The sequence below is a fragment of the Zosterops lateralis genome, assembly GCF_965231275.1.
Source record: "Zosterops lateralis genome assembly, chromosome: 2".
Lineage (NCBI taxonomy): Eukaryota > Metazoa > Chordata > Aves > Passeriformes > Zosteropidae > Zosterops > Zosterops lateralis.
This window is the reverse complement of record NC_139763.1, coordinates 20,872,511-20,886,525: the sequence shown is the minus strand read 5'-3', so window position 1 is coordinate 20,886,525 and position 14,015 is coordinate 20,872,511. Positions and strand designations below refer to the sequence as shown.

The following is a 14,015-nucleotide window of genomic DNA, read 5'->3' as shown; positions in this document are numbered from 1 at the left end:
TGAAATTTTATAAATGAAGATTCATTTTTTTTAAACCATGTAATTAAGTTTTGAATGATTTCCAGATTTTCCATGTGTGATTCTTTGTTATTCCTGTAGCTCAGCAAAAACCTAGCCTGTGGGATGCTCCCATCTGGTTCGTTGTCTCTTCCTTTGGAAGAGCTGAGAATTGATGTGAGGGCATCACAGACTCCCCAGGCAGTTAAGCTGCCTGTCAGGCCAAAAGGCAAGGGCACTGTGGATCTGTGTGAGGAGCGAGGATGGGCTGAGGGCGCGTTTTCCTCTCTGCCTGTGGCAGCCAAGGGGGAAAAGGCAGTTCAGCAGCGCTGTCTGAAATCAGGGCCTGACTGCTGAGATTGGACCCTCGCATTCATGGAAACAAACAGAAGTCTTGTATCATGAGTATTGTACAAGGCTGATGTTAGGATACCTTACAGATGAACTAATAGCACTATTTAAAATTTGTGGGCAGAAAAGAATGTGTAGATTTAGGGTTTGAGATACAGTGCTAGGAATAGTCCATTACCTCACTCTCTTACCTGTCTTTTTGGGCTTCCCCTCTGACTGGCAGATATGAATTGAGATTCAAGGTTCTTCTGTTTCTAAGGATGAATTTTGTTTACTTTCCAGGATTGAAAGGGTTATAGACAACAATACTACGGTGAAAATGGTTCCCATCAAGATAGTTCATTCTGAGAGCAGCGCAGAGAAGGAGAGTCGACAGAGCCTTGTCAGTACCATGGAGCCTCCTGCTTTACCCAGTGGTTTGGAAAAGGACCAGATTAAAACACTCAGCACTTCTGAGCAGTCCTATTCACGATTCCATGCTTACACCAGGCAAGGTGTAGAGCCAGAGCCAGAGGCCCGAACCAAACCAGCTGACCCTCCACCAGCTGAAGAACCTGGGAGCAACTTGAAGGACAGCAGTGCTGCCACACAAGCATCCAGCTATGTAAAGGCCAAAGAAAAGACCTTTGAAGACTGGAAGTCAGAAGAACTTGCCAGAGAGATTGTGGGAAGAGATAAATCTCTAGCAGACATACTAGATCCTAATGTGAAAATAAAAACAACAATGGATCTGATGGTTGGTATATTCCCTAAAGATGAACATCTCCTGGAAGAAGCTCAGCAGCGCAGGAAGCTTCTGCCAAAAGTTCCCTCTCCAAAAATTTCAGAAGAGAAGTGAGTATTACTTTCTGTAAGCTGGTATGTCCTTGTAAGCTTCTATCCAGAGTGTGTCAGTATTCCATGGAGGCTGGAGGTGAGTCTTCCTTCTGAGACTTCTGTGATGGAGCAGTAGTCAAGCATATACTCTAGTTATACCATTAATGACAGAAACAGTGTTGTACAATATGAAAGATTTACAAGACATGGTTGAAAGCCAATTTTTGACAACTTAAGAAATAATTAACTTTTGCCACTTCACTGTGATTACGTATTTTACCAAGGTCATCCAGTCTAGTAACTGGATAGAGAAGGAACAATATTCTTGCTTTTTTACATCATGAAAATTTACAAAGATGATTTGAAGCGGGCATGAGGGATTTTCTAGAAGTGAATGAGATCAAAGAAAGAAAACAATAGAATTCCATCCATGTTGGTGTTCTGTGGGTTTTTGTTTTCTTGATATGAATTATCTGATAAGTTGTATCCTTCTCGAGAGGTTTGTTTATGATTCCCTAATCAAAAAGTTAAATACCTATATTGTACCATCCCAATCGAGAAGGATACTGTCTATGACACTGAGGTTTTTTTGTATTACTTTGTAAAATGTAATTTTCCATTTTGTTTTCAGACTCAAGATCTTTGATGCATTTCAATTCTTGTAATAATGTATGATCTTCTGCATGATTTCAGTTTTGCCAAGCATGTACTGAATTCATACAGATTTTATTCACAGACAGTGTTTATTTATCTTATTTACATGGTTTTCTCTTGAACCCCCTGCTTGCTTAGTGAAATGATGGCTCTAAAGCATTCTCCTTTCTTTTCATTGATGAGAGTGTCAAGGTAGTTAATGAAAGTTTTGACTTTTTCCCAGGAAAGAGGAGCAGAGTGCACCATCTGCCATCTCCCTGACAACCAATTCTACTTACTACAGCACATCTGCACCAAAGGCAGAGCTGCTGATTAAAATGAAGGACATGCAGGAGCAGCAGCAACAGCAGCAGAGTGAGGATGATTCTGAAGATGAACTGGATCATGACTTGTCAGAGAAGAAGGTAAAAGACATTTCTAAAAGTGTAATGGGAGGCTCTGAGTTCTAGTAATTACATTAACCGTGAATTTGTTTGACTAAACAGCACTCAGTAAAAGGCCTTCTACAGGATCAGTTGGAAAAAAATAAGCCTCTTTTGGTTCTGGAGGGGTTTTTTTGTTTGTTTTTGGGGATGAGTTAAGGGTACACCTGTGAATTTAGGAACTTCATATTCTGTGCTTCTTGCAACTTGTTGCATGTTTTGGAAAGTCTCAAGTGGAAAAGTCTTGAGGAGGTTACTTTAAAGTACCATTTTCCATTTGAGATCCTTCTCTGTTTCTCACTATGTAAAAAGAAACAGCAGTCCTTATTTATCCCACTGAAGCTGGTGGTGGTTTTAGTTGTTCCAAACTTTTGAAATTTAGGTCTAGAATCTGCGTTTGTCTTGAGAGAAGGAATGCATACACACACACATTCTTTCTTCTTTTTTGTTTTCTTTCCCCTTTGCTTTCATGAACAGCAAACTATTTCTCCTGCCTCCCAATTTAATAATGATTTTGGGAGATAATTAATTAGCCTGGTGGATTCAGTGGAAGTTGCTTGTCACAAGGGAAGGAAGCAGTCTTATTCATTCCCATCCTTTGGTGTTTTATTTCTGATCAAAGGTCACCATAATTCTCTAGATACTACAATGATGATCTGGCATTTGTGTGAAGAAAGTGTTGTCCTACAGTAAAATTATTGCATTCATCTCATTAGTAACTTGGCACAAAATATTTTAATCATTGTTCCCAGTATGGATAAGCTGGAGGAAATGTTCTGTTTGACCAAGTAAAGTGATGTAGTTTAACTCTGTTTACCTAAGCCAGTAATGCAGTGGTGTGCAAACCTTTTCTGTCCAAGTCAGCTTTCTGCTTAAAAAGCAGCTGCCAGGGTGTACTTGATAATCCAGTCCCAGAGAAGTGATTTTTAATTATTAGGACTATATTTAGTCACTAAGAATGAGAGATTTCCACCTGTGGTTCAGAGCAGGCGTGGCTGGCTCTGCATTTGGTGGGCTGTTGTGTTTTCTGTTAGCTCTGTGTTGTTTCAGCCTCCCTCTGCTGCCTCTGTGTCACACGTTTAATGTGCTGTGCACTGCCAGGGGCATCGTGTGGCTGCAGCAGGAACCTTTCCTTCACCCTCTTACTGAATCCAACAGCTGTACTACTTACACAAATTAAGGATTTCACTTCATTTTAAATAATTGGGTTTTATCTGGTGCCACACTTGATTGTCACATTTGTGATTTTGCTAGAATTAGTTTCCTTCTCATTAATCACAGAGTAGGAAGAAGGTAAAATTAAACCTTTCTTGTTTGCCCAACAAACTAAATACTACAACTTTTATAAACAAGACTGCCATTTACTTTTAGTTTTACTTTACTGCCATTTCCTGTTAGTTTCTTAACAGGAAAATCATGTTTACCATTTTTGTACTTTTCCATCCATCCCCCAGCTTCAGTATATAGCACTAATCATATGAGATAGGAAGGTTTTCATGAAGGGCTTTTAGCAGAACCCTCCCACCTTCTCCTCAGGTGTACATGTTGCAGAACACACACCCTGCTGCTTGCTCTACTCTTCCACATGGAGATGGAGCACTCAGTTCAATGGGCTTTCATCATGGATCTTGTCAGAAAACATAGAAAACTCTTTGTAAGTGGGTCAAGGCATCTTTATTAAATGGATGGAAGATACAGCTTGGCCAGCTTCTCAAACTTGGCAACAGTTTAAGAAGGCATTGTTAGGGACCTGAACATTTTAGTGGCACACTTTATGACCTCGGTAGTTTTAGACAGGCCATATGCCCAGAACCTGTTTCTTGATTCCTGGAAACTGGTAGTTCTGTTTTGAGATATCTTAATTGCAGTCCACTGTGGAATAATTTCTGTATTTGTCATTCTCTGCTCCGCAAACCAGAAATGTGTGGTGATTTTTTTTTTCTTTTGAAATAAGTAAAGGAATTTCATATAGAGTTTTTAATTAATTTTATTTTGATTTTTTGAGCCAATCCCTGTATCCCAATCTAGCAGGAATGGAATGTGTGTGTCTTATGTTCTGAGTTTAATGTAGGTTTACCACAATTATAAAATACTGCTCGGATTTTGAAGATTGCTATAAGAGTGGGTTTTTTAGTAAGGAAAATCCATGTGTGACTGTGTAGGAAGTTTCCCCTTTGCCTTTAGGAAAATTTCAGCAACTGCTGAGGAGTGTAAAAATAATTCATGTATACCAGTTTTTATCTAGTTTGAGGCTTGAGTTCCTTAGGAATCGGGTGGTGAGCCGAAAGCAGATTATAATTTATGTAAAAGCATGCCAAGCAGTGAGCCACCTGAGCAGTGCTCTGCTGAGCCACCTTCTGTGTTGCTAGTCAGATCAGCAGGAATGACTTTATTGTTTTCTTGTGTACTGGTACAGAATTCACAGCTATAAATTATTCATCTGCCAGTCTCAAGATGTAGATTCCAGCTCTTCTGGCTCAGTAGATACTGAACATAATACAGGTTTTCTGCTGTGTGCAAAAGGATGTAGCGTGTTCACGGTTGCTGCATGCAGAGGCTGCTTCATCTGGGTACAAAGAAATCAGTGATTATAATCCAATTCTTAGTAGATGTGATAGTATTTATGGCCTTCTCACCTGAAAAAAATCTTGCTTTAGAGGTTTGCTTCAGCTGCTTGGGATGTTGCTAAATGGGATGTTACTGGGAAAATGGCTTCTTTGTTTTTTAAAGAAAAACAGAGAGAGCTGATCTGGACCATATCAGTAAATGCTAAGCAGCCATGTGGCTTTTTTTTTTTTTTTTTTTTTTTTTTTTAATTAAGGAAAATTGCAGCACAGCTGCAGAAGCGAAAAAACTTGAAATAATAACATAAAGCACCACAGTATCCTGCTGTATTTTGAATGGCGAAACAGCAGCATAGTGCATGTCATCTGAGGGAAATGAGAGCATAGGACTGTGACCTACATAATCCAAATCAAACTGCATTTGCATTGAGAGAAGGGAGAAAAAATCAAATCCTGCAGATTAATCAGTCAGTAAAGCAGGCATCTGTAGAACTGCTTACTACCTTAATCTTTTGGGCACCAAGGCTAACAGATAACCCAGATCCAGATTAACCTGGACTGACTACATTAAATCAAAAAGGAAAAAAAACCCAGTGTGGATAATCCATAGGTTGAATTTCTGCTTTCAAAAAGGCTGTTACATTTTCACAGTGTAGTTGCTTTCTGTTAAGATGGCAGACTTTGTTTTGTGTTGGTTTTTATTCCCAAAATAAATTGGCAATGACTGTTCAGTGGCCTCTGTGAGCAGCAGCTGCTACCAGTATGTTTCTCAGTAATCATGAAGACTTGTATTCAGATTTGCATTTAGAAAGCAGAGTTCCTAAAGAATGTCGTGAGTAATTAAAAAAAAAAAAAAAAGCTAGGGGTACTGTGAAATAATGACTATTTTAAAGGATGTAATTTTCATTCAGAATTTGCACTGAGGTGTATGGTTAGAGAATGCTTTGGAAATTTTTTCTTACTTGAAATTAGCTGACTACCAAATAGGCACCTACATTTAAATGAATGAGGCATTTTTAGGGTGTGAATTATCTGAGTCGACAGCTGGCTGAGCTACCTTACACCACTTGTGCACCAGTGAAAGCTAATGGGCATGTAAGAAACAAGACCTCTTGCCCAAATGCAGGGAAGTAGCACAGAGGGACCACAGATGATCAAAGGAGATCTGGATTCTTGGTCTGGTTTCTGCTGGTTCTGCACCTGACATGCTTTTCTCTGAGGCAGTGCAAGTGCACATCAGTCAGTGGGGACTATAGTACAGAAGCACCCCCACTCTTCAAGTGAGGTTGTGTATTCCTCTGGCCTGGAATGGTGATGCTTCTTTGGTCCTTTGGCAGAGCCACTTGGCACAGCTTTGCACAGAGCTGCTTTGTACAATACAGTAGATTTTATTCCCGTGCCATAGGGATTATGACTACCCTACAGAAATGTTGTAAAGCACTGTTAATGCTAAGATTTTCTGAGAGTGGAAGGACTACTATTGGAGGAATGCTAATATTATGCAGAAAGGAAAAGTAAGCTTGACAGTGCCCTAGTTTTAACTGCATCATGTGGAAAATATAGGATTGTTTTTCTAGTACTGTGTAGCTTCCTAAGTGTAGCTCTTCAGCAAGGTGTTATAGACCTGATATTTAGAGACACGGCATGTGCTGTACTTTCTGCTGTTCATAGCAGGCTTTGAAGCTGCTCAAAGAAGCAGGAAGGCTTGTTAGTAGGGTGGAAAGCCTTCATCTTTTTCCACAAAGGTAATTTGCTTTAACACAGATCTCAAGCTGAGCATTCAGCTACGTCCTTTGAATGCAGACGTATAGACCTTTGACACAGGCATGTATTTATTTGTAATGCACTCGTTGACACAGCCTCATGGAAGTTTGAAATGTATTAAAGTGCTAGCTGACGTGATTTTCAGAAGTAGGGAAAATTCTGTAGTGCTAATAAATTCTTATCTCCTTTATGTTCCACAGCAAGAACTTATTGACAGCATTAGTAGGAAGCTGCAGGTGCTGAGAGAAGCACGGGAGACACTTCTGGAAGACATTCAAGCGAACAATATCCTGGGGGAGGAGGTAGAGGCCATTGTGAAAGAAGTCTGCAAACCAAATGAGTTTGACAAATTCAAGATGTTTATTGGCGACCTTGACAAAGTGGTCAACCTTCTGCTGTCCCTATCTGGTCGTCTGGCCAGGGTGGAAAATGCCCTCAATAACCTGGATGACAGCACCTCTCCAGAAGAACGGGTGAGAAGGGTCAACAATAATATTCCTGTATTTAGGGAAGCTCTTGGGAAGAGGGGTTTGCCTGGTTTTGTTTATTGAAATTGCAGCATTCAGCATGAGGGATAGTGTGTGGATAAATCTCATGAGACCTTTTTTTTTTTTTTTTTATTTCTTAAAACTTTTCTCTTTGCCTTCTCTTCTTGAAATACTGAAACTATAAGTGACTTGCTGAGAAAAAGTGGATTTGGGGTGCAACATACTAGAAAACAGACTTCTTGGCAAAAGTTTAAAGAAAGAGGGAATCTACTGATGAGAGCATAAAAAGCAGGCAAACAAAAATATCGTAACAATTCAAGATGTGTGAAGGAGTTCTTGTGCTGTAATACAGAAATCTTGCAAACTTCTTCATACTCAATGAGTATCTTGATACAAATCTATAAGGTTGTTACAAAGAAAATGCTTCTCATCTGCTACAGTTTCCTTCCACAATGCCTAGTGAGGAGGAAGAACAAGAAACAACAGAAGGAGAAGCCTTTAAAAAAAAGGGGATGGGGAGGGGAAACGGGGAGGTATGGCAAAAAATAATTTTAAAGAATTTTTCAGTAGAAAGCATGTTTTACCCAAGTAGAATAGCATGTTAGTGGTGTGGAGGACTCTCAGAAGAAGTGAAAATTTCAGGAGCAGGAGCATTCAAGGTGCTCTTAACATGTTGGATCCCACCTCTGCTTGCAGAAATTTGTTTAACTTCAAATCCTAGGAAGGAGATACATAGCAATACAGATATGCACCAAAGGAGAGATGTAGATATGTGTGAAACTTAGGCTAAAATAAATAGAGAGTGTGGAGGTGGTGTGTGTTTCAAGTGAGTTTAGCTTCCACGGTTAAATGAATGTGAAGTAGGATTTTTGGCTTGTAGCTGTGGACTGAAATGCCAACAGTCCACCTAAGTGTTGTAACAGAATTTTTTCCACGGGCTGTGGCTTCATGTTGTTTCTTCAGCCTGCTGCATTATTTCACACATAAGAACCAGTAAGTGCTGGGACTGACCTGGAGCTGTGCTTTTGCTGTTTGTCCTTAATATACTTGATTAATGGCTGTTCAGACCTCTCTCTGACTGAGGTGGAAGGGAAAAGTATTTGACAGCTTATTAAAGGGCAGATCAAAGCTTCTGACACTTGGAGAAATTTAAGCCTTCATTAGACTTTTTTCTAAGTGTGGTTGCAGTTGCCTAATGGGGAAGGAGCTACCAAATGATGTGTGCACATAGGAAACACAGTTTGAGAGATGTGATTAAAATAGCTTACTGGCTGAGTGGGGAAAAGGAAGATGGTGAGGAGGTGGTGTAGTGAGGACAGTCAAATTGTCTGCGTGTTCTGATGTCAAATTTCTACTGACAGAACTCCAAATCCTTAACATATTTTAATCCCCATTCATCTTCACGTGCATTGACACCAATCTTGCTGTAGTAACATCAGGAGAGATCCATCAGGACTGAGATGAGCCCTGGAGAGGAAAACTTGGGGGTGTTGGTGGATGAAAAGATCAATATGACCCAGCAATGTGCACTTGCAGCCCAGAGAGCCAAATGTGTCCTGGGCTGCATCAAAAGCAATGTGGCCAGCAGTCAAGGGAGGGGATTCTGCCCCTTGGCTCCTGTGAGACCCCACCTGCAGTGCTGCATCCAGCTCTGGGGCACAAAACCCAAGGGAGATATGGACCTTTTGGAACACTTCCAGAGTAAGGCCATGCAGTTGATTCAGAGGCTTCAGCAATGCTCCTGTGAAGACAGGCAGAGAGTTGGGGCTGCTCAGCCCTAGAGAAGAGAATACCAGAGAGGTCTTAGAGCAGCCTGCCAGTCCCTAAAGGGGGCTTACAAGAGGACTGGAGAGGGAGTTTTTACAAGGGCATGTAGTGATAGGACAGGAGAGAATAATCTTCAGGGGAAGGAGGACAGGTTTAGATAAGATGTTAGGAAGAAATTCTTTCCTGAGGGTGGTGAAGTACTAGGACAGGCTGCCCAAAGAGGTATCCACCCTCTTCCCTGAAAATATTCAAGATCAGGTTGGTTGGGGATTTGAGCAACCTGGTTTGGTAAGAGCTGGGGCTGGAACTACATGATCTTTAAGGTGCCTTCCGACTCAAACCATTCTATGAAATACATCTAGAAGTGTTGAATTTAGACTGGTGCTTGTGGATTTTTTGGTTGCCCTTTAGTATTTTGTAGGTTAAATACTATGTGGTGAGCCACTAATGTACCATATAAACAAAACAGGGAATTTTATTTCCATTGGTGGGACACATATTCCCAGTGACCACTGTGTTTTCTTTCCAAGATGATGTTGTCTAATAAACATTGCCCTGATAGCTTTCCACTTTCTAGGAGCCAGCAACAGCTTACCAGACTTTCTCAATAAAAGCAGTCAAATAATGATGCTGTGTTAATACTTTTACTGTCAGATGTTCTGCTATAGGTTTGGGGGTTTTTTTGCCACAGGGAACAGTATCAGATATTTCAAGTTCAGCTTCTGAAAGGGGCTTTATTTGAAGAGCTACCAGCCCCCTTGCTCTTACAAAGCAAGGCCGGTGTCTTCTCATTGCTTGCACTTTGTGTCCATGTCCTCTTCCATTTATCAAATTATGGCTAGTTACTGTTGCTCAGCATGCACACACCTGCAAGGCTGCCCTGGGAGCAGTCTAGCCACACTCCTGAGTTTGAGGCTGTCTGCTACTTGCCCTGGTGAGTTCAGGAGACCTGTTAATTCCATCTTTTTGCAGCAGATAATTCTGCTTTGCAGTGGGATTTTTTTTCCCCTGGCATAAGCTCAAGGGAAGATTAAACTGTTTTTTCTAATAGTGTGTGATTTTTCTGACTTGTCCTTCCATAGCTGTCTTGAATCCTGAGTTAATCTAGGCTGTGTATTTTAAGTACATTGAGAGCACAGATCTGAAAACATTTCTCTCTTGAGCTTTGATCTGTCTGTAGAAAGAGTCAGCACAGGATGTATGTGCAACTCTGACAGGTAGGTTTATTAAAGCTCACTGGTATGTAGCCCCCTTTGTCTCATACTTCCATCTTGAAAGGACTGTTTTATATCCTAGAAAAACACTTCTTTGTAAATCCTTCAGGTTTATTAAACAGCATGTGTGATTTAACAGGAGGTGCAAATTAAAAAGATGGACACATTTATTAGAACAGACTGAGGTTTATTTGAAGAAAGCTTCTCAAATAAAATTCATCTCTGAATCAAAGCTGGAAGTTATGGATTGGTACCTCTTAGGGACACTTTTTAATTAAGTTCAGACATCTGCACAGAATTCTTGATGTCAGAGTAAGCCAGCCATACTCTGTCACTGCAAAAAGGCAATCACTTGTAGGCAGACATCTGAAATAGATTGGGTTGATGATGCTCCTGTTTCTCTCCATGTGCTGCCAAAGGAGTGCACCCGGGTGATCCAGGTGGGACTGTCAGCTGTGCTGACAGGTGATGCTGAGGGAGACGGATATAGCTGCTGTCTTCTGTCCTCCTCCTATCTGTGTTCCTCCATTCAACCTCTCTTTTTCCTATCTTGTCTCTTGTGAAGTCACAAAGCAGAAAGTTTACAGCCCTTTTTGGAGAATAATGCTTTTTTGGTTTTGCTTCCCTTTTGCTGTTCTGTTGTCTTGCCTCAGCTTTCACTCTTGCTCATGTCTGAAGACCACAGGTCTCACATGTCATTGGGAAGGCCTGTGGATGCAGCAGAGTTACTAAATACACAGTGTCAGGAACTGTATAAGAACAAATTGCTTCATTAATTGGTCTAATTCTGGGTTCTGTAACCACAGCTGTGCCAGTGCTGTGTATGGAAGACAGCTAAGTCTTAATTTGAAGAACTATTCTTCAAAGGCAACTATATTGTATACAGCTATTTATAACTATTAAATAGTAAGGGAGCCTTTGAAGTAATGCTTTTGAAGCCAATAGAAAGTAATGGTGCATCTTTCATTGATTTGCTATGTTTATCAGTTTGTTGATGCATTTTATTAGTCTAAATTTATAAGGAGCATTCTTTTTCCACCTTTCTAAACATTCAGGAAGGTCTCTGTAGAGAAAACAGACTTGAGATTTGAACAGTGAAGCTGTTGTCCCAGCCTAGTGAACCCAGTGAATTTTTAACTGTTTTTTCTTTTCTCCTAAGCGGACATTGGTAGATAAGCAAAAGCTGCTCACCCAGCAACATGAGGATGCAAAGGAACTGAAGGAAAACCTGGATCGTCGAGAGCGCATTGTCTTCGACATTTTGGCAAACTACTTGAGTGAGGAGAACTTAGCAGACTATGAGCACTTTGTGAAAATGAAGTCAGCCCTCATCATTGAGCAGCGAGAGCTTGAGGACAAGATCAAGCTGGGGGAGGAGCAGCTGAAGTGTCTGACTGACAGCCTCCAACCTGAGAGGCTCAAATAAGGGCACTGAGTCCAACCAACAGTGGGAAAAATGGGAAAGAAGGAAGGGATCAGGGAGTTTCAAAGTAAAGGAGTATCTTAGCTTGCTTGAGTGTCTGGTAGAGAAACAAGTGCACAAGAGAAAAATAGCTCTCACAACAGCAATAATGCTTTTTTTTTTTTTTTTAATGATGTATTTAATTTTTTAGAATACATTTTTATTGCTGGACTCTCAGTTCCTCATTGCTTAACTTTCAGAAAGCTCCACAAAAGAAAAGACACTCTTAACCTTTCTGCTCAGTATGTTCAAAGGCTGTGGTAGTTGTGCATGCAAAGAATGGTTTTAAGAATAGGTTGTATACTTCCTTTATGTTCAGATGCTGCACAGTCTGCTGAGAAACTCTACAGCAATTCATGAATGCACATGCATTTAGAAGCTCTAAATTTAGTGGGTTTTTATGTTTTTTTAAAGACACATTAAATAGGGGAAGCATGCATCTTATAGCTAATATATTCAGATTGCTGAAATGCAGTGTCACTCTGATCCTGTGGCATCAGACACTTTTTTGTAATATTGTATATAGGATGGCACTTTCCCCTTGCAGAAAACAACTTTAAAATCAGTCTAGTTAAATGCTTCTTAACAGCTTGAAAATCACCTAATGCCTACCTTGCTGAAGATTTTTTTTAAATTATTTTGCAGGACGTATTTGTACACCCTCTTAATGCAATGCAAGTGATTTTCTTTACCAAGTTGTACTTGATTTAAGAAACGGGCTGGAAGTACTGTGCTGATTTTATTCAAAACATTTTTCATCTAAATTATTTAGAAGGCTCGTTTGCTTTTTTGTGCTTTTTTTATGCATGTTTTTATTCTTCTTGTCCCAAACCCACTACACTTCATGGAAATAAATGTAGGTTAAGGACACTGCTTGTGTTTGTCTTCTGGTTGCTCAATGTTGTGATGGTTTTGTATAGACAATTAAGTTATATTGAAGTTGACCTACATAATGCTGTTTGTTCCTCTTTCTCAGACTACCAAATGCAATAGAAACAATTCTGCCATGTAAATACTGTGCATTACTTGGAGCAATTCTGCATTGTAACTGTGAACATAAGTGGGGCTGTTTGCATTGAACAGTCATAAAAGTGAGGATGTTAGTTCACTGTATCAGATCACTGCTTGTGTTTTCCTAATACTGCTATTGACTTAGATAATTTCCAATAGCTTTAAAAAAAGGTGCTAACTCATGTTTGCAGCACAGTAATGGGTTATGCTGACTTGCTTAGATATCTACAGTAAAATTCTGTAGTGTCTTAAGTGTCAAGTTTTATGTTAAGATAAAATTTTGCAGGCAAAGAAAGTCTTCGAAGACTTTGAGTATATGCCATTTTCATTGTAGTAAGGAAAAGATTTCTCTCTCCTCAGACAAGTAGGTTCCCCAACCAGAAGCCATTTTCAAGGCTGATGTGAATGCCAGTCTGTAGCTACACAGGTTGAAAATACAGTCAGATTTGTTGAAAAGAGAGCAAAGGTTTTTTACCACTACTCCTGCAGTATGGCAGCATTCACAAGAGTTTTTCTGTCCTTCTTACCTGAATCCTCTCTTTTGCGGGGAGAGAACTGGAAAGGCACTGATCAGTGAATTCCTTGTGAGCTGGGGAACTGGGGAGCAAAAATCCTCTGGAACCAGTTTCTTTACAGACAGATGCAAACATCAAGAGGACTGTTGTCCACACACACACCCTTATTGTGCACTACTTTATATACCTGGACCAAATTTTAATTGAAATGATGTTGATGTGCATCAGTTGAGGTCAAATGGAGCCACCATTTTACAAGACCTACAGCTGACCTTAGTTTCTTCTTCCTAGTTCAGAAATACAGTCTTCTGACATCTCACAGTTATTTGCTGCTATGTTCCTAGGACAACTGGTCTCTTTGTCCTTAAACCTATCCCTTAACCATAACAAACTCAAAACTGAACATAAATAAATTATGCTTGTCTTTTAGCTTGGAGAAAAGTGTGCATTGTTTTATCTGTGGGATTTTAAAAATTTTACGTATTGTGGTTACTCTGAAATGTGTATGTGAAATGTGAATAATACTATAATTACAATGTGTTTGTATACAGTACTTTGATTTAGATCTCTGATAAAAGGTAGCAATATTGTGAAAACTATATCTATTATCCTTTTCACAAAACAGTTGCGTAGACACTATTGTCTCCTTTCCTTTTTCAAAACTGTTGAAAATCACTCACCCTGGAAACGTGAAGATGGTGGCCTCCCAATGTTAAATGTAAATCTGTAAATAGCTGTACTGTTGCTTTTTGAAAAAATCTGGTGCTAATGTTTTGCCTTCGGCATCCTGGGGATGGCTATTTCTTCATCCTTTGTTGTTCTCAATTCTAGATCTCTGTATAGTGAAAGATTTCCACAATGCTTCTCCAACTGTTTGGATCCTGCAGCCCAGAGTGAAAATGTACAGTTTTCCTGCCTGACACTTAACACTTACCTATTGACAAATGGTATGGCTTGACTTTGAGAAAATAAACTGTATATTTCAATGTA

General features: G+C 39.9%; 1 protein-coding gene across 5 annotated transcripts in view; it reads left to right on the top strand.

The window, feature by feature from the left end:
• SHROOM2 (shroom family member 2) overlaps positions 1-14,015 on the top strand; it is a gene marked incomplete at its 5' end in the record, with an annotated part of 117,903 nt that extends 103,888 nt beyond the window's left edge. For all 5 annotated transcript variants that reach the window (XM_083855350.1, XM_083855349.1, XM_083855351.1 and 2 more), the window contains 4 exons: positions 631-1,182; positions 2,042-2,222; positions 6,769-7,041; positions 11,197-14,015. In XM_083855350.1, the coding sequence (XP_083711476.1) occupies positions 631-1,182; positions 2,042-2,222; positions 6,769-7,041; positions 11,197-11,463 (1,273 nt within the window). In that variant the 3' untranslated portion in view covers positions 11,464-14,015. The remainder of the gene's footprint in view (positions 1-630; positions 1,183-2,041; positions 2,223-6,768; positions 7,042-11,196) is intronic.